The following is a 20620-nucleotide window of genomic DNA, read 5'->3' on the forward strand; positions in this document are numbered from 1 at the left end:
CATGTGATGAGAATGAATGGGTGGCCTGTGGTCGATGGGTGGTGGTAAGGTGGACACAGCCACAGAGAATGACAACGTGGATAACTTGCTGTGACGGTGCGTTTCGTGGGCGAGTGGGGTAGGTGAGTGGACATCTTGTGAAAAAGAGCTTGAAAGCTCATCGGATTTCTCCAGTCTAAATAAAAATCCTAATTCTGAGTGGGGTTATGTTGTCCATGGGTAGTTGGGTGCGTGGTTGAGTGGTCCGTTGGTTGGTTGCAGTGGTAGATAGCACGTGGTATTTTGCTGGACGTACGTTGAACTTTTTTCGCGCCGTACGTAGCCAACCGTGTTAATCGGAGGTGCTGTAACCCTGCTAATGGGAGTTGCTGTATGTAACGCGTGGCCTGGTGGCGGGGTGCATTGTTATTATTATTTCGGGAGGGGGGCTGTGGGGCAGAGGGGTGGCTGGTTGATTTCTCGCTGACCATGACGCTTCTCTGGGTGCACGTGCGCCCCGCGACTCATCATCATCATCAGTGCCGTGGGTGGCACACCCCAACAAGACAACATCACAAACAGCAGCACCCTCTGCAAAGGCACTGCACAAAGATCTCCCAGCCCCTCGGCCCCGTGTAGCCTCAACAGACCGCTGGGGCAAAGTGCTGTGAGCGAGCAGCACCTATGAAGGCGGGCACGGCATACGGGCAGGAAGGGGGGGTTAGCCAGCATCGCGCCCGGCCGCCTTTGTCTCCCCTGTGCTGATGTTTAATCGCACGCAGACACACAGACACACGCGGACCGGGTGGAGCTGGAGGGGTGGTGGGGTAGAGGGGGAGGAGGCAGGGAGGTAGGCGGAGCAGCAGGAGGAGGAAGAGGAGGAGGGGCTTGATCGAGCGCGACCAATTTTCGTGCAGGGAATCGGCAAAAGCGGGCGTGGTTTCGTGAGTGGGTTGGGTGGGTTGAGTGGGTTGGGTGGGTTGAGTGGGTTGGGTGGGTGACACGGTTCCACGTGATTCGACGCGCAACGCCTTCTCGGTATAAATTCCCACGACGGATTCTCGTCCACTTCCCCCCCCCCAGGCTCGGCACAAGTTCTCGGCAGCGATCCGCGGACGCCTGCGAGCGCGTGCGTGCGCGTGTGTGTACACGTGGTGACAGCTGGCAGCGTGACATCAACTATTGGCGATACGTGTCCGTGCCACCTCTTACAACTATTGCCGTTGCTGCTGCTGCTGCTACTACACAAACTTCACACGAGACCAGTTCAATGAAGAGTCCTTAACAACAACAAAATCGGCAGAAAGTCCTGCGTTCAGAAGACGTCTGTTGTTGTTGTTTTTGCAAGCTTACGTTTGTCTCGTTGCGAAGGAACTTTGTTGTTATTACACGTTCTCATCCGAGTCGTTAGACGAACACACGGAGACGCTCTATGGATTATTTTGAAAGCGCAGTATTGTGCGCGGCTGCCTTTGGCTCCGTTGTCGCCGGCCGAGGAGGGATGCGCGCGAAATGAGAAGAGCAGAACTCGGCTGAGCGTCGGAGAGGAGGCGAGAGGCGGAACGCGGAATCAATTTCCGTGGCGCTCAACTTCTCACAACAACAACAACAAGGACAGCAGCGGCAACAGCAACAGCGGGGTCTGCAGCAGCAGCAGCAGCAGCAGCGACTCGACAATCAATCAACTCGCTCGCGCGAAACAACAGGGCGACGTCTCGTCACCAGCAACCAGAATCCCAGCGACTGACGTTGACAGACAGAGAGGAGAGAGAGGGTCCGTTCCTGACTCAAGAGACTACACGAGCTGGGGACAACCACCGTTCCAGTCAAACCACCGTTCAACTCCACCACCGTTCAACTCCACCACGGTTCCACTCAACATCGACCAGGCGATAAAGACATCACAGCAACCTGCGACCATCAACAAGTCCGTCCATCCCCCCCGCTACCCCCCCCCTCCAATACAACAGAGCGCCCCCCCCCGACTTCCCCGAACCCAGGGGGGAGGGGGTGGGGGTTGGGGGGGGGGCTGAGAGTCGGAGGCGATCGTGTTCACGAGAATGACTCTTGGCGCAGAGCTACTCGGACGAGGAGTCTGCATGCAGTCAGACGAGGACTTTGTTGACGTCGTTGGCGAAGATGTCGGTGGCGGTGTAAGTGGCGGTGGCGGCGGTGGTGGTGGCGGAATGGACAGACGAGGTGCAGGAGGAGGAGGAGGGACGGTCGTAGGAGGAGGAGCGGGAGGCAGGAGACACGAAGTCGGCCGAACGCGAAGACTTTTCGGCTCCGATCGCGATGACATCGAAGACGTCATCGACGACTTGGACGAAGACGTCGACTTGGACGACGACGACTTGGACGACGACTTGGACGAAGTCGTCGGCTGCTCGAACAACGACGCGGACAACGCGCGGCACCGCGGCCAGAACCGCGACCTCGACATCCTGGACGGCGTCAATTGCGACGACGATGATGACGACGACGACGAAGAGGATGAGGATGGCAGAGCCGGACGAGATGAAGAGGATCGCCTGCGCCGAGACTCGGGGGGCGCCGTAGCAGCGGACGACGACGACCCACACGGCGCTCACGGCAACGCGACCTCGTGCATCAAGGCCACCTCCTCCTCCTCCTCGTCGTCGTCCTCCTCCAAGGGCGCCCTCGTCAAGCCGCCCTACTCGTACATCGCGCTCATCACCATGGCCATCCTGCAGAGCCCCAAGAAGCGCCTGACGCTCAGCGAGATTTGCGACTTCATCAGCAACCGCTTCCCCTACTACCGCGAGAAGTTCCCCGCGTGGCAGAACTCGATCCGACACAATCTGTCGCTCAACGATTGCTTCGTGAAGATCCCGCGCGAGCCGGGCAACCCGGGCAAGGGCAACTACTGGACCCTCGACCCGGAGTCGGCCGACATGTTCGACAACGGCTCCTTCCTGCGCCGACGCAAGCGCTTCAAGCGTCAGCAGCTCATGCAGGCGTCGTCCGTGGAGTTCCTCAAGGAGCAGGCGGCCGCGGCGGCGGCGGCAGCGGCGGCAGCCGCGTTTCTACCCGGGTTCACCTACGGACCTTACTCGGGATTCAACTACGGATTGCAGCCCTTGCACGGATTTCCGTCCATGCATCACCATCACCAACAGCAGCAGCAGCATCACCATCATCACCAGCAGCAGCAGCATCATCATCACAACAATCATCATCACCATCATCACCAACTACCGCACGCGCATCATTTGCAACAGCAACAACAGCAGCAGCATCATCACCATCACCACCTACCGACGGCGTTGAGTCCGCACCCGTGTTCAGGACCTACCTACACGTTTTCTGCAGCAGCAGCAGCGGCGGCAGCGGCTGCCACGTTCCAATATCAGCAACAACAGCAGCAGCAGCCTGCGTCAGTACAGGGCGCTTCGCTACTCCAGCCGCCTCCGCCTCCGCTCATGCAGGGCGCCTCCTCCTGCGGTAGCGGCGGAGGTCTGCAGCCGAAGAAGAGCGGCGCGGTGTTCGTGCCGCAGCAGCTGAGTCCGCTGGGGCTGCCGCACGGACTCGCTGCGCTCAAGACTGAGTCGGGACCGGCAAAAACATCGTTCTCTATTGATAACATCATTGGCGCCAGTGGTGGTGGTGGTGGTGGAGGAGGAGGTAATGTTCAACCGATACAGCAGCAGCAGCAGCAGCAGCAATGTGTGTTCCCGTTTCTGTTGAGTGAATGAGCGTGGACAGGAAACTTGCTCTGGAACCACTAGCGTGTGTGGGGGGTACGCGCGCGCGTGTGTGTGTATGTGTGTGGTTGGCTCTATGGGGGGACTTTGTACGTGTGGCTGTGTGTGTGTGTACGCGTGTGGAATGTTCGCTGCGCTACAAAGCCGGCGGTGACTCAATGTTCGAGTCCCGCTCACGGCCAATACCACCGGTGACAATTATCCGAACCGGTCCTGGGCCTCCTCCCCTAGGTCGACTCAAACTAAAATGAGTACCTGGTGCGGTGTGTAAAGTCATCGCCACTGGGGAGACAAAGGCGTCCGGGGGTGGTGCTGGCCACCCACTCCCTCGTGTGCCGTGCCGGCCTTCATAGGTGCTCGCTAACAGCACTCACTCCAGGAGTCAGTTCAAGGCTATAAGGGAGATCTTTGTATTTGCGTGTGTGTATAGATGCGTGGGGAGCGGTCGTTGTAGTCGTTAGCGCACTCCGTTACGAGCGCCAGCTTCCCTGAGTCCAATCAAATCCCGCTCACTGCCAAAATTGGTGTGAACAAAAAAATATCTTAACCGGTCCTGGGCCGCCTCTAGGTCAACTCGGCCTTAAAACAATAGAGTAACTTGGACGGTGCGTAAACATTTAGGTCTGGGAAGATCAAAGTGGCTCTGCGTGGTGCTGGTCACCCACCCCCCTCGTGTATCGTGCCGGCCCTTCATAGGTGCTCGCAAACAGCACTTGGCACAACAATCTGCGATCAGCTACACAGGGGATCTCTGTTTTGTGTACGTGTGTATGCGTGTGGTCATGTGTGTGCGTTCACTCCAGCCTGCGTGTGGTCGTGGCGAGCGGGGGTGTAGCGGTTAGCGCCCTGCGCTACTAACTCGGCCACCCGAGTTCGTTTCACCGCTCACGGCCAACACCAGTGGCGATTATCTGAAACCGGTCCTGGGCCTCCCCTAGGTCGACTCAGCCTCAAACGAGTACCCGATGCGATATGTGTGAGGAGACAAAGGCGGTCGGGCGTGTGATCCGTGCCGCCCTTCATAGGCGCTTGCGAACAGCACTTGCCCCAACAGTTTGTCAAGGCTATACGGGGGATCTTTGTCTTTGTGTGTTCAAGCGTTCATGCAGGCAAGTGTTTTAACGCTCGTGTGTGTGGTCATGTGTGTTGTGGTTTTGTGTGGTCATGTATGTGGCATTGTGTGTGTTCAAGCCTTAATGTAAGCTAGCCTAACACTTCACGCATCGCTGTGTAGTGCATGAATGTGCGTATGCATGCGTGTGTATGTCCGCTGACACACACACTTCGTGTGCCTGTGTGGGAAGCGGTCGTGTAGCGGTTAGCGCGCTGCGCTACGAACCTGGCCACCGGGGTTCGATTCCCGCTCACGGCCAACACCAGTGACGATTATCTGGGCCTCCCCTAGGTCGACTCAGCCTCAAATGAGTACCTGGTGCGCTGCGTAAACATCGCCACTGGGGAGACAAAGGCGGTCGGGCGTGATGCTGGCCACCCACCCCCTCGTGTGCCGTGCCGGCCTTTATAGGTGCTCGCTAACAGAACTTGCCCCAACAGTCATGTAAGGCTATACGGGGGATCTTTGTCTTTTTAATGTGAATGTGTGTATGTGTGTGTGCCTGTCAAAGGCTTTAAGTATTTGTGTGTATGTACGGATTCAAACCTTTTTGTGTGTGTGTGGATGTCAATGCGTACGGATCACGTGCGCATTAAGCCTGTTTGCTCGCAACACTGGCCTACACAGAGCATCGTCAGCCACGTTCAATCCACTGTGTGGTGTGTGTGTGCATGCGTGATCATTTATGTGTGCCTTGTGTGTATTCAATGCTTGTCGTCTGTGCTATGCATACGCATAAGCAAGCCGGGCTATACGCATTCAGCACTCGCGTCCTGTGTGAATTCTAAGCGATGTTTTGTGCTCCGTGTGTACGGGTGAATGTATTAAATGGTTGTTTGCAGGCTATGAATGCGTTCCAAAGTAAGTTCAGCTGTACGTGTTGAAACTTTGTGTGTCCAATAGAATTCACTGCACGTGCGCGCGCGCGTGTGAATGTATGTTACGATCAACGTCAATTGCAGCGCGCACGTAGTGTGTTATTGTTTGGACATCACGTGCCCATCAAGTTATGACGGGTAAATGAATACTACTTTTTATTTAAATCAGAATGTAATTTGTAAAAATTTAAAATCTGTGTCAAGACGTAAGAATAGCCTCAACTGTATTAGTAACAAATGCTCAGCCCTCTAGCCCTTCGAGAACATAATCAGAACTTACGCTCGGCTATGCTGCGCTCTGCGTACGCGTGCGCAAACATTGTGTTCACACAATTCGCGTGCATCTGTGCGCTTACAAAGAAGTGGCCTGCTGTGCACGTGTCTAAACAAAGCGTCACCCGTGCGTGCACGTAAGTCGCATATCTGCGTCGCACGTATGTGGATTTACACATGCGTCCTGCTCGAATGTGCACGCTCGTATTCAATGTGTGTCCGTGTGCGTCTATTCAAAGCCAGTGGGGAGCGGTAGTGTAGCGGTTAGCGCGCTGCGCTATGAACCTGGCGACCCGGGTTCGATTCCCGCTCACGGCTAACACCAGTGACGATTATCTGAACCGGTCCTGGGCCTCCCCTAGGTCGACTCAGCCTTAAATGAGTACCTGGTGCGGTGTGTAAACATCGCCACTGGGGAGACAAAGACGGTCGGGCGTGGTGCTGGCCACCCAACCCCCTCGTGTACCGTGCCGGCCTTTATAGGTGCTCGCTAACAGCACTTGCCCCTACAGTCTGTTAAGGCGAGCGGTGGTGTCAGCGATTAGCGCGCCACGCTGCGAACCTGGCGTCCCGAGATCAATTTAAGCTCACGGCCAACACCCAGTGACGATTTTCTGAGTACCTGGTGCGGTGTGTAAACATCGTCACTTCGGTAGACAAGGGCGGCCGGACGTGGTGCCGTGTCGGCCTTCATCGGTTCTGCTCGCTAACAGCACTTGCCCCAACAGTCTGTTAGGGCTTTACGGGGGGATCGTTGTCTTTGTTTCGTATTCAAAACCGTGAGCAACGTTGTGTGTGTATGTACGTGTAGGAACGGAGTAAAACCTGCGCTATGTATTAATGTGTTCGTAACTTGACGGTCAGCCAGCATATACCTTGCATGCTGTTCTATTTCTGGTAAACGTAATTGCTCAATCATTCACGTGTGTGCATGTACGTACGGTATCTGTATATATGTATACATTTGGGGTGCATGTATATGAAAGTATGTATGTATATGAATGCATGTATATGTATGCATGCATGTATACACGTAGGGTGTGTAGATGTATCTGTATGTATCTGTGTGCATGTATATGAATGTATGCATGTATACACGTGGGGTGTGTAGATGTATCTGTATGTATCGGTGTGCATGTATACACGTGTGTAGATGTATCTGTATGTATCTGTATGTATCTGTGTGCATGTGTAAACGTGTGTAGATGTATCTGTATGTATATGTATGCATGTATACACGTGTGTAGATGTATCTGTATGTATCTGTGTGCATGTATAAACGTGTGTAGATGTATCTGTATGTATCTGTGTGCATGTGTAAACGTGGGTAGAGTGGTAGCGTAGTGGTTATCGCGTTGTTCTCCGGACACCTCAAACGCATTGGCCACTAACACTGCGTGCATGCATGTGGCCTTAAATATAAAACAAATTCTAATAGGCGACGTTTCGGGCAATTGTCCTGTTTCATAGAACATCAATACACGCCTTTATTTGCGCGGCACGTAGAACGGTCGTCGTCCGAGACGTCGCGTGTGCTGCTTGTTACTACCAGCAAAAACGTCGGACTTCCCGATTGCGAATCGCTCTTCCAACATCACAGCGGCGGCTGCTGCAGCGGTAATACCCTGGACGCGTTTTGTTCATCACGTGGCAACTTTGTGAGTGTTAGTACACAGACAAAGATCTCCCGTATAGCCCTTAACAGACTGTTGGGGCAAGTTCTGTGAGCGAGCACACACGAAGGCATTTGTCGCCCCAGTGGCGATGTTTACAACACCGCACCAGGTTCTCAGATAATCGTCACTGGTTTTGGCCGTGAGTGGGAATCGAACTCGGATCGCCGATTGAGAGCGCAGCCCCGCTAATCGCTACACCACCGCTTGTACATTCCTACACTCAGGGCGACTCAGCCATAAATGGGTACCTTGGTGGGCATACGCAAGTCTGCCGTCGAATTGCGTGTTCACGATATCATATATCTGAGTATTCGCTTGGTTGCAAGTGCACGCAGAGTGTATGCGCGTGTTGTGTTCATGTAGGTACGCGTGCACGTGTTGTGTACGTAGTAGTACAGCTGGAAACGTAGACAACAACAACAACAACAACCCATAATGACGCCAATTGCACGTCTCGTTAAGTATGTAAGCGTTCAAACCCTCACTTTTTTGCATCGTCGATACATATCAACGGCAGTTTCTCCCGATACGCGGTACGTGCGTGCACGTGCGCGCGTGTTCTGGCGCGCGCGTGCGTCTCGTATGCACGAATGTTTCCATGCACACGTCACGTGTGTGGGATGCGTCGGGCGACGTCGTGAACGTGGTCGACGTTTCGCGTTTGGCGTCCGCAGTCACGCGGTCACGCGGTGCGCGTGACGCGCACAGAGGGCGATCGTCACTGGGCGGCTGATGACGCGCCTCGTCGTCGACGATGATGATGACGATGATGATGATCTCGGAGGGCGAGAGAGCCGAGTGTGACGCTAAAGCCGATCGATAGAAACGATACGAGGGTGAACCCCCCGCTGCCAGTTTCTCATATCGGGGAGCAGTAGCCAGCATCTATCCACTGCTGGATGAAGGTCCCCCGTCGCAAAGCCATCGCGTCTTCATGGGCCATCGAGTAAACGCATTGGGATACATAGAGACCCACGGCGATATGCATATATATGGAGACCCACAACGACACGAAGAGATACATCGAGACCCATAGAGATATACGTAGCGACACAGAGACCCACAGCGATACCTGGACACACGTCGAAAGGCATCTCTAAAGACAAGCCACAGAAGTGCGGTTGTGGTCACGCAAACCATGACTATCGACCATATAGTAAACCCATCGAGATACAGAGAGACACGGACCCACAGCGATTCATAGAGACCCACAGCGGCACATAGTCACTTTAAGATGTTTTCTTGTTCATGCTTTTTTGTTTGTTGCGGTTGCACCCGATTCAAGAGTCGAATGGCTCACAGGGCTATACCTAATAAATGAACTTTGAACTTTGAGCATAGAGACACATAGAGACACATCAAAGGTGGCGGTGCTGGATTGGCGCTAGCGTGAAGGTTCGATGACAATATCCTATAAACAACAACAACAACAACAACCACAACAATAGTCAATAATAATTCTACTCGACACCCGCAACCTCCTTTACAATTGGCCGACGACGTCCCGAGAGAGGCAACGGGAGTGGGTTGAGAGTTTTCACCCCACGACAATGACGTCCAGCGACAACGTTGCCGGTGACATGGCAGCGTGTTGTGTACCACGTGTGTGTTGCATGTGTTGTGTGTGTGTGTGTTGTGTGTGTGTTGTGTGTGTGTTGTGTACCACGTGTGTGTTGCGTGTGTTGTGTGTTGTGTGTGTGTTGTGTGTGTTGTTTTGTGTGTGTTGTTTGTGTGTTGCATGTGTTGTGTGTGTTGTGTGTGTTTTGTGTGCTGCATGTGTGTGTTGTGTGTGTGTTGTGTTTGTGTTGCATGTGTGTGTGTTGCATGTGTTGTATGTGTGTTGCATGTGTGATGTGTGTGCTGCATGTGTGTGTGTGTTGTGTGTGTGTTGCGTGTGTGGTGTGTGTGTTGCATGTGTGTGTGTTGCGTGTGTGGTGTGTGTGTTGCATGTGTGTGTGTTGCGTGTGTGGTGTGTGTGTTGCATGTGTTGCATGTGTGGTGTGTGTGTGTTGTGTGTGGTGTGTGTGTTGTATGTGTGTTGTATGTGTTTGTTGCATTGCATGTGGTGTGTGTGTGTGTTGCACGTGTGTTGCATGTGTTGTATGTGTTTTGCATGTGTGTGTTGTGCATGTGTGTGTGTTGTATGTGTGTTGCATGTGGTGTGTGTGTTGTGTGTGTGTATTGCATGTGTGTGTGTGTTGCATGTGTGTGTTGTGTGTGTGTTGTGTGTGTGTTGCATGTGTGGTGTGGTGCTGGCCACTCACCCCTACCGCGTGCCGGCCTGCATGGGAGATCGCTAACAGCACTTGCCCTAACAGTCTGTTAAGGCCACACGGGGGATCTTTGTCGTTGTTGCGTGTGTGTGTGTATTTGTGTGTGCCTCAATGTGCACCTAGCCTGGCACAAGCGCCGTGGTGACGTTACGCCACTTCGTGTTGTTTGTTGTTGTGTTAGGTGCTCGATGACAGCACTTGCCCCAACAGTCTGTACGAATGTAAAGTATACACATCATGTGCTTTACATTTTGTATGTACAATGTAGCATGTATGTATTTAAGCATGTATGATATGAAGTGTAGCATGTACATATACGGATGTACTATACTATGCGGATACGTATGTGTCTATGTACGTATGTGTAAACGTATAGAATATATAGTGTATTTGCAAAGTATACCGTATGCGTGTAATATATGAGTATGCATGTACAATGTAGAGATGATAATCGGATCACGCTCACCAGAGTTGAAATTATTTTAAATTATTGAAGAATAATAACGACGTCGTATTCCTTGGACAATCCACTGCTGGATGAAGGGCTCCCTTCCCCAAGCTGCGTGGGTCATGGCAGTACTTTGACCATACTTCACCACGCTGGTCGCTGTGGGTTTGAGATTTGGGGGGTGGGGGGGGGCAGGACCGGTTTACATATAGCTCGACACTGATTTGAGCCGTGGTCGGGAGTCGGTTTGTTGGGTTAATTCCAAAATATTAAAAAAACAACTGCACGTGGACTTCTCACTGCTTGTACCCCAAAGACCGTTCTATCAGTTTCGCACATACTCAGTAGACAAGATAAAGATCCCCCGTATAGCCTTAACAGACTGTGGGGGCAAGTGCTGTTAGCGAGCACCTATAAAGGCCGGCACGGCACACGAGGGGGTGGGTGGGTTGCCAACACCACGCCCGGCCGCCTTTGTCTCCCCAGTGGCGATAATTACAAACCGCAGTAGGTACTCATTTAAGGCTGAGTCGACCTAGGGGAGGCCCAGGATTAGTCCAAATAATCGTCACCGGTGTTGGCCGTGAGAGTGAATCGAACTCGGGACGCCGGGTTCGTAGCTCAGCGCGCTCACCACAACACCACCGCTCCCCACCAATACAGACGTACACATAATGTACACACATACTACACTTTACACGCAAACACAATATGCGCATGCATATGACACGTTACACAGACACACACTCCACATTACGTACACAGATAGGAACTGCATCACTGATTATAACATCCGCTACGGAGCGACGTTTATTCCCATTTGCAGTGGTTAAATAGGAGCGGTGGCGCAGTGATTAGCGCGGCGCACTTCGATCTCTGCAATCTCCTGAATCAGATTCCCTGGTGATACCTAAACCGGTTCTGAGCTTGCATCTTCAACAACCCCCATTGACCAGCGTGGTGAAGTATGGTCAGACACCCTTTCAATAACCCCCATTGACCAGTGTGGTGAAGTATGTTCAGACACCCTTTCAACAACCCCCATTGACCAACGTGGAGAAGTATGGTCAGACACCCTTTCAACAACCCCATTGACCAGCGTGGTGAAGTATGGTCAGACACCCCCCCCCCCCAACAATGAACAACAATTCTTGGGGAGGACTTCATCCATCAGTGAACTATTGCCATAGCGAGTGTTCATTCGCTGTCATTCTTAATCACCGCTATTCATACGCAATCTGCTTGACAATAGTTCTATATATATAAGTAGAATCGTAAGCTGTGTAGTGTACAGGCGTGTACGTATACTGTGCGTGTGTATACACGTGAAAGTGCGTCAATGTGAATATGCCTTTGTACGCATGAGTATCAAGATACGCATGTGAAAGTATATATGTGCATAAGTGGACGAGTTATTACATTATTTGGATGTGAATGTGTTCCTGTGTAATATGCGTATCTGTAAAGATGTGTACGTATGTATATGAGGACACTACATAGATATGCGTGAGTGTTTCTGTGTGTGTGTATATGGGCCTTCATAGGTGCTCGCTAACAGCGCTTGCCCCAACAGCATGTTAAATGTTATACGTGGGTATCTTTGTCTTGTGTATGTAGTATGCATGTGTATGTATGTAAAGTGTATTATGTGTGTGTCTATATTAGTCAATGTGTCCGACAACAAGCTTCATAAATGTGATATCAGCATCAGCTTAAGCGGCACACTGACACATTTGGAGGATTACCCAGCTCAAGTGTGCATTACCTGGTGAAATGAAAATAACGCCCTATAACTCACTGGGAGAGCCCAGTTAAGATCACGTTGTTTTTCCTGCTTTTGGTATTTCTTTAATCGTTGCCAATTATAAGCAACGACAACACAAATACAATCCCAACTCCAGGTGCACGTTCGTGCCGATGTTTTAGTTGTCTGGCCCGTCGTCTTGAAGAACGTCTTGACTTAAAGCTTTCGTGACTGCAGTAATTCATAATCTTTAAATTACCGCAAGTCACGTAGATAGGTTCAAAGAAAATAACAAAAAATACAAATAACAAAAAAACAACACTAGTTATTTTTTGTTATTTTAAAAAAAATACGTTTGTTATAACATTTGTTATTTTCGGTTTAACACGTAGGCTTTCGCGACCAATGTTATTCATAATCAACGTTTTTGGGTTTAGATCGCGTTATTTATAAATGTGTCGTAACCCTCCACCACCCGACACGGCCAATCAGTAAAAAAGTGTCACGTTGACAAAAGACAAATAGTTCACTTTGAAGCCACAACATTTACAATTGTACAATTGTAAATGTTGTGGCTTCAACACACCGGTGGGCTAAAGCAGTGAACTATTTGTCTTTTGTGAACGTGACACTTTTTTACTGATTGGCCGTGTCGGGTGGTGGAGGGTTACGACACATTTATAAATAACGCGATCTAAACCCAAAAACGTTGATTATGAATTTGTTATTTTAGTAATTTTTTTTTAATTTTCTTTGAACCTTTCTACGTGACTTTACCTAAAAGACCCAAAGAATATGAATTTGAAGAACTTCGTTAGAATTCACAACGACCACGTGGGCACTGCGTGTCTAAATGAACCCGGTCGCACCTCGCTTCAATTCCCGGCCACGTCCAACATCGGTGGCAGGCGATTGCCCGAACCTGTTCTGGGCCTCCCCTAGGTCGACTCAGTTTTTAAATCAGTGAACTAAAACTATTTAAACAATTTTTTTTATTTTACCAGGTCGAGCGCAATGAGCCATACTATCTCTTTTTCAGAAGCGATCTGGCCATAAATGATAGCTAAACGAAGCGGCTTATCGCGTGGATATTTACAGCAGCCAAATACTAGAAACGCGCGTTTCTTCATCTGAAGGTAAAAACCGGAGAACTCAGAAAACAATCCACGCAACTACAGGGAGCGAGAGAGACACGCAAACTCCAAATATACAGCAGCAGCAGGCGTCAGGGTCGGGATTGAACCCACGACCTCCTGTAGACCAAGCGAGGCAGTTAACATCTTGGCACCGCAGTACGTACCTTGGTGCGCCGTATAAACATCAGCACGGGGGAGACAAAGACGGACGGGAGTGGTTCTGGACACACTACCACCTTGGCGGCCTTAATAGACGCTCACTAACATAGTTTGCCCCAACATTCTGCTGATATACGAAGGCTCATTGTGCGTGCATTATGCGTTTGTGTATGAGTATGCATGTTCTGTTAATAGTAGTGAGTATGCATGCATGTATATCCATGTAAAATGCGATTTTTGAATAGCACGTATGCGAACATTGCGGCATACGTATGTATGCACACATACATACGTATGCCGCAATGTTCGCGTGTAAAACGCATATGCGATGTACGTGTGTGGGTATGTATGCATGTGTTGATGCATTGACGGCACGTGCTTCGTTCATTACGTATCCGCTGTATGTGCATGTATTGGACGTGCATCGGAAGTCACCTTTGTGTATGCATGTTTGTATGTATAGTGTGTTATGTATGTATAGTGTGTTGATCACGTTTTGTGTCGTTTCATGCCAGAATGTATGTAATGTATCCGTATTGTGTATGTATACTGTGTAACTGTGTATACGTCGCCGATACATAGCGTGAGAGTATGCATTCAATGTATGTTTATGTTTTTCTAAATGCCATATATGTGCATGCATGTTACACGTGTGTATGGGAGTACGTGCCTATGCGTATGTGCTAAGTATGTTCATTTTGTACGCATGTTTTCATATATGCATGCATTTATATGTAGGTATGAAAATCAGTGCGCTCTGTATGTGTCATGCATGTGGAGTGTGTATGTATGTGATATCTGTATGCATGTGGAGTGTGTATGTATGTGATATCTGTATGCATGTGTATGTATGTAGATTACATCTGCATATATATTCTACAGAGTGTATGTATGTATTGTATGTGTGTGAATGTCTGTATGTGTATTCATGCACCTACGACCTCCTGTATACTAGGCGAGGCAGTATGTATGCATGCATGCGTACGTACGTGTACATTCTACATAACGGTATAAATGTGTGCGTGTATATTTAATATATCTAGTGCATATTTGTGAATGTATGTACATGTATCATCGGTTTAACACGTAGGCGTTCGCCACCAGTAGTAGCCATGATAGAAGTTTGTTTTGGATTAGATCGCGTAAATATATAAATGTGTCGTTAAACCCGCTACCACCCGACACAGCCAACGAGTAAGGTTTGTCACGTAAACAGAACGTAGCCAATTCGTTACTAGTACAGCACCATTGGTGTGTTGGGGAGTAAAGTAAACCAACGACATTTACAATTCGAGTCGCCAAATTTGTCTGTCGCCTGATGATGCTCGTTGTAATTACCGGCGAAACGTCGTTGTGGCTTTACTCTCCAACACACCGATGTGCTGTGCTAGTAACGCATTTGCACGTTTTGTTTAATTGGCTGTGTCGGGTGGTGACGATTTAACGTCGACACGTTTATATATTTACGCGAACTAACCCATAAAAACCTCTTATGGAGATGTATCAGCGTAATCTTAAACAGCCAATCCACTGCTGGATGAATGGATAATCTCCAATCCTTTTCAGATGTTCATGTTTGTATATGTGTGTGATGTTTTTATTATGTGGATATGAATGTGTGTTTGGATGCGTTATATACGGCGCGATTGTGTCTGCAATGTCTGTCTGTATCCAGTGTACACGTTCGGAATGTGTTCCCAATTTTTGGAATGATCTGAAATCCTGAAACGTATGTGTGTATGTATGTGTACAAAGACAAAGACCCTCCGTATAGCCTCTAAATATTGTTGGTGCAAGTGCTTTGCGCGATCACACACATGAAGGCTGGCATGGCACACAAAGCCGTTGTCTCTCCAGCGCTGATGTTTACACACCGCACCAGGTACTCATTTGATGCCAAGTCGCCCTAGGGGAGGCCCAGGACAGGTTAAGTTATTCATCAATGATGTTGGCAGTGAGCGAGAATCGAGAGAATCAAAATCGCCGGGTATCGTAGCGCAGCGCTCTAACCGCTACGACACCACCAAAGATCCCCCGTATAGCCTGAACAAAACATCGGGGCAAGTGCTGTTAGCGAGCACCTATGAAGGCCGGCACGGCACACGAGGGGGTGGGTGGCCAACACCACGCGCGGCCGCCTTTGTCTCCCTAGTGACAATGTTTTTTTCTACACGTAGCACTATGTACTCAATTGAGGCTGAGTCGACCTAGGGGAGCCCCAGGACCGGTTCAGATAATCGTCACTCGTGGTGGCCGTGAGCGGGAATCGAACTCGGGTCGCCGGGTTCGTAGCGCAGCGCGCTCACCGCTACACCACCGCTCCCCATTACACGACCGCACACTGACGCACACGGACACACACACGCGTGCGATGTCCCACATCAGTCATCAGTGTTCAGCACGCACAGTTAAATACACAAGCTACTTACACAATCTCAACATAAGCTGTACCCTTCACGGACAAGACAAAGAACCGCCCGTATAGCCTGGACAAAACGTCGGGGCAAGTGCTGTTAGCGAGCACCCATGAAGGCCGGCACGGCACACGAGGGGGTGGGTGGCCAACACCACGCCCGACCGCCTTTGTCTCCCTAGCAGCGATGCTCACACATCACACAAGGTACTCATTTGAGGCTGAGTCGACCTAGGGGAGGCCCAGGACCGGTTCAGATAATCGCCACCGTTGTTGGACGTGAGCTGGAATCGAACCCGGGTCGCCAGGTTCGTAGCGCAGCGCGCTTACCGCTTCACCACCGCTCCCCACGGACGGACACACAGACACAGCACAGACAGACACGACGAGTGTGCGTGTGTGTGTTGAGACAGCGTTTCCTCAATCGTGTATATATTTGGAACGCCGGGGCTATTAGCGAGCCTGCAAAATGTACACATCTTTCCCCACAAACAGGAAAGAGCCCAAACGATAAGGTGGTTAAAACTATTTATAAGTGTATTGCAGCGATGTGAGTGTGTGAGTGTGTGTGCGCGCGTACACACACGAGGGTACAAGCCCGTGTCTGGTGGTGAACATTGCGGGGAGCGGAGGCGCAGCGGTTAGCGCCGCCGCGCTGCGAAACCCTGCGAGCCCGGGTTCGAGTCCCGTTCACTTGGTCCCAACGCGACGATTAAATTATCTGAGCCTGTCCTGGGACTCCTCGTGGTCTGCTCAGCCCTAACCGAGCGGCGATGGATCGGCATTGTGGATACATGCCCCCAACAGTGCGTTAAGAGGCTACACGGGGGACCTTTGTCTGGGTAAATTGTACGCGTATGTGTCTACTGGGGCGTACACACGTGCAGTTACGGACTATACACCCACACGAATTCTTAACGTTGGTACAATGCGTACGCGTCTTCTTTACCGGTACCCCATCGACTTGTATAGAGAGATGAATAGTAGTCACAGCCACCTTTGTCAGTCCACTGCTGGATGAATGAGCCTCTCACAGATTGTTTGGCCATACTTCACCACTCTGGTTAGTCCCCGTTGGTGAAGGATGAGGTGGGCGCGGGGGGGCGAGGGGCTAGGACCGGTTCAGATATGGCTCGACACTGATGTTAGCCGTGGCACGGGAGTCGAAATCAGCTCTTGCCGGGTTGGTTCATAGCTCCCGCGCTAAGCGCTGCGCCACCGCTCTTATCCACGTGAATGAAATATATTTATTTCGCAAGTATATATATATTTTCCAGAAAATAAGTGAATGAAACAGACATTGGTTTACTTCATGTGTGCTTTGAAGAAGGCTCATTGCCAGAAACGTCGCTTTTAGACATTGTTTTTTGTATTATTTTTTGCATCACATTATAATAACATTTCATCACAAATGCAACAACACAACCCGTTTCTCTAAAAAACAAACCCTAACTCTGCACACATTGCGAAGAATAACATAACCCGACCGACGTGTACAATTATTTGCCCGGTAAAATATGAATTGTTAGCAAGTTTTGCAACCCGATTTGTCTCCATCTCTGCAACCGCCGTACGAGCCTTACTCGCAGTTGAAAGGGCACATCGGGCATTGTTACGGCTAATTATGATTCATTAACTGCATTCTAATTGTTCGTTATAATTCACGAATTACAAATTGCTTCGGTTTATGCCGGACAACTCGCACAACAAAGACAAAGATCCCCCGTATAGCCTTGAACAGACTGTTACGGAAAGTGCTTTTTTCTGCGAGTGGTACCGATAAAGCGCGGCACGCTAAACGAGAGCGGGTGGGTGGGCAGCAACCACGCCCGACCGCCTTTGTCTCCCCCAGTGGCGATGTTTACACAACAACCGAGTCGACTTAGGCGAAAGCCTGGGACAGGGTTCAGTTTTTTGACCGTCAGCGGGAGTCGAACTCGGGTTTGCCGGGTTGGTAGCGCAGGGCGACAATTAGCACTGCACTAGCGCCGAGTCAACACGCACATTTGCTGCTCTGTCGCGTTGAGCTGGGGTCCCATCGTTTGTACGCAGCGGCTCTTGCCAATAACATCTGCCGAATCCGGCAGGAGTTGTTCAACAATTCTAAGCTCTGCTGATGAGATTTCAGAATGTCGAAACCGGTGGAGAGATTTTCAAGTTTTTTATTTATTATATAATTACAAGCTCAATTTTTTGTTTAAATGTATATAAGAACATACCGCGTGTATGTGCATATATACAATTATTCCATAATGTATACGTGTGTCCGTGTACAGCACACGAACACGACATATTATTTTAAATCTCTAAATTGCCCCTTCGTTTATCAACTGCTAAACGCGAACACGCGAGTTCTCTCTCTTTGCCCTGTCCCTACGTTGTACAAATTACAAACATTTATAATTTCGTACGCTTGCAGTCTTGAACAATTATCCTATATTTATAAAGTCACTCAACATAACGGACCGCGTTCCGTGACCTGCGCCGTTTAATTGCGTAGCGTTTAATATCGCGCAGTTAAATGTTAAGCGAAATACGTTTCAGACTGTTCAAATATGTCTCTTGTTCGTTGGGTTACAGAACCGGCCGTACGTCTGACTTCGATTGCGAAGTAAATGACGCTTGTAGAAACATTTTGAAAGTTTAATAATATTTCCACGAACCTCAAACTATTTGTTTTACAATTCACAAACTTGGAAAGTTCACCACGTTTCCACTTCACAGCAGCGTGCCCACGTATTTAAAGCGATAATGCAGGCTTCATCCAGCAGTAGATTTATACAAGAGCTTAGCAGAGGACGTAATTACGTTCGTTATGCTGCTACTACTGCTGCTGCATTGGCAGGTGTGTTAGACATGCACAAACATCATCATCAACATCAACAACATTTTGCCAACAACACTGTGTGTGGTCTTAAAACTATCTGTAATAGGCGACGTTTCGGGCAATGACCCTTCTTCATAGTATGTACAATCAGCTACGTACGTGTAGCTTCAGTCGGCTCGTGTGCGCGGGCAGCTATGTGTACGTGTGTGTGTGTTGAACTTCGTTCGTACCGTACGTCGATAATCGGAGGTGTGTGGGGGGGGGGTACTCACAACAAACCGACAATGCTCACAAAAAGCAATTCCGCAGAAGTGCGTTTCATTTGGACGATTTGCAGCATCGCCATCTTCATCCAGCAGTGGATAGATCATAGCCATCGATGATTTATGATGATGACGACAACGACTTTAATTTATCGACGAGAGGCGGGGTCGTCCCTCCACACTTTTGAGCGGTCCAATCTCGGTCGCACGCGTACCCAAATGGCGTGTGCACACACACACACACACGTACCACGTATACACACACACATACACACACACATACACACACACGTACACACACGTACCACACACACGTACCACACACACACACGTACCACACACACGTGCCGTACCACACACACACGTACACACACACACGTACCACACACACGTACCACACACACACACGTACACACACACGTACACACACACACGTACCACACACACACACGTGCCATACACACACACACGTACCACACACACACACGTACCACACACACACACGTACCACACACACACACGTACCACACACACACACGTACCACACACACACATGTACCACACACACACGTACCACACACACACACACACGTACCACACACACACACGTACCACACACACACACACACGTACCACGCACACACACACGTACCACACACACACGTATCACACACACACACACGTACCACATACACACACGTGCCATACACACACACGTACCACATACACACGTGCCATACACACACACGTACCACACACACACGTACCACGCACACTGCTGCCCGAGTGAATATCCCGGGGTTGCCCGCGATCGCGACATGTCGAGAGGGCAACGCGACGACGACGACGCTTCGGACGCATCTCGATGTGACGACTCGCGGTGTTTGCGTGACGACTCGCGGTGGTCGCGAGACGACTCGTGGTGGTTGCGTGACGACTCGCGGTGGTCGCGTGACGACTCGCGGTGGTCGCGTGACGACTCGCGGTGGTCGCGTGACGACTCGCGGTGGTCGCGTGACGACTCGCGGTGGTCGCGTGACGACTCGCGGCGGTCGCGTGACGACTCGTGGTGGTCGCGTGACGACTCGCGGCGGTCGCGTGACGACTCGTGGTGGTTGCGCGTTCCCGCTGGTAGTGACGGGAGCTGCTCGGCGCATCGAGCGTAGCGCAGCAGCAGCGGGGGCCAAATGAGACCTCGTTCGTCCTGCCCGCTATCTCTCTGTCGCTCGTCGTGGTGGTGGTTGGTTGTCGTTGTTGTCGTTGTTGTTGTTGTTGTTTCACGCGAATCGATATAAAATCTGGTGTAAATATCATCGCTCATTTTTGTTTGTGAGTTTGAGGGTGGAACAAAACACTCACGCGTGCAGACGCAGAGAGACACGTGCACAGACACGTGTACACACAGACACGTGTACACACACGGACACGTATACACACACGCGCACACAGACACCAGTGCACACAAACTGACATGTGTACACACACACTGACACGTGTACACACACAGACATACGAACACACACACACACGCAGAAACCTGCACACACACACGCATGTACACACACACACACGAAGACACGTGCGCACACACACACAGACACCTGCACACACACAGACACATGCACACACACACAGACACGTGTACACACACAGACACGTGTACACACACACAGACACATGCACACACACACAGACACGTGTACACACACACA

The 20620-nt window shown here is 50.4% G+C and overlaps 1 protein-coding gene across 2 annotated transcripts; it reads left to right on the top strand.

Annotated features, from left to right (window-relative positions):
• Positions 1-1068: 1068 nt before the first annotated feature.
• On the top strand, positions 1069-19243 carry LOC133352078 (forkhead box protein D1-like). Of its 2 annotated transcripts, XM_061567822.1 has the most exons (3): positions 1069-7754; positions 15327-15689; positions 16127-19243. In XM_061567822.1, exon 1 carries the CDS (start codon positions 2040-2042, stop codon positions 3693-3695), a length of 1656 nt encoding a protein of 551 aa, XP_061423806.1. In that variant the 5' UTR covers positions 1069-2039; the 3' UTR covers positions 3696-7754; positions 15327-15689; positions 16127-19243. The 2 variants fall into 2 exon arrangements, with proteins under 2 accessions (XP_061423806.1, XP_061423805.1); XM_061567821.1 differs by having other exon boundaries at positions 15327-19243.
• The last annotated feature ends 1377 nt before the right edge of the window (positions 19244-20620 follow it).

Source organism: Lethenteron reissneri, chromosome 39 (assembly GCF_015708825.2).
Source record: "Lethenteron reissneri isolate LAM-NWPU_2019-01 chromosome 39, ASM1570882v1, whole genome shotgun sequence".
NCBI lineage: Eukaryota > Metazoa > Chordata > Hyperoartia > Petromyzontiformes > Petromyzontidae > Lethenteron > Lethenteron reissneri.

Coding starts and splice junctions, on each gene's coding strand:
- LOC133352078 (XM_061567821.1), top strand. CDS start 2,040: ATGACTCTTGGCGCAGAGCTACTCGGACGAGGAGTCTGCATGCAGTCA.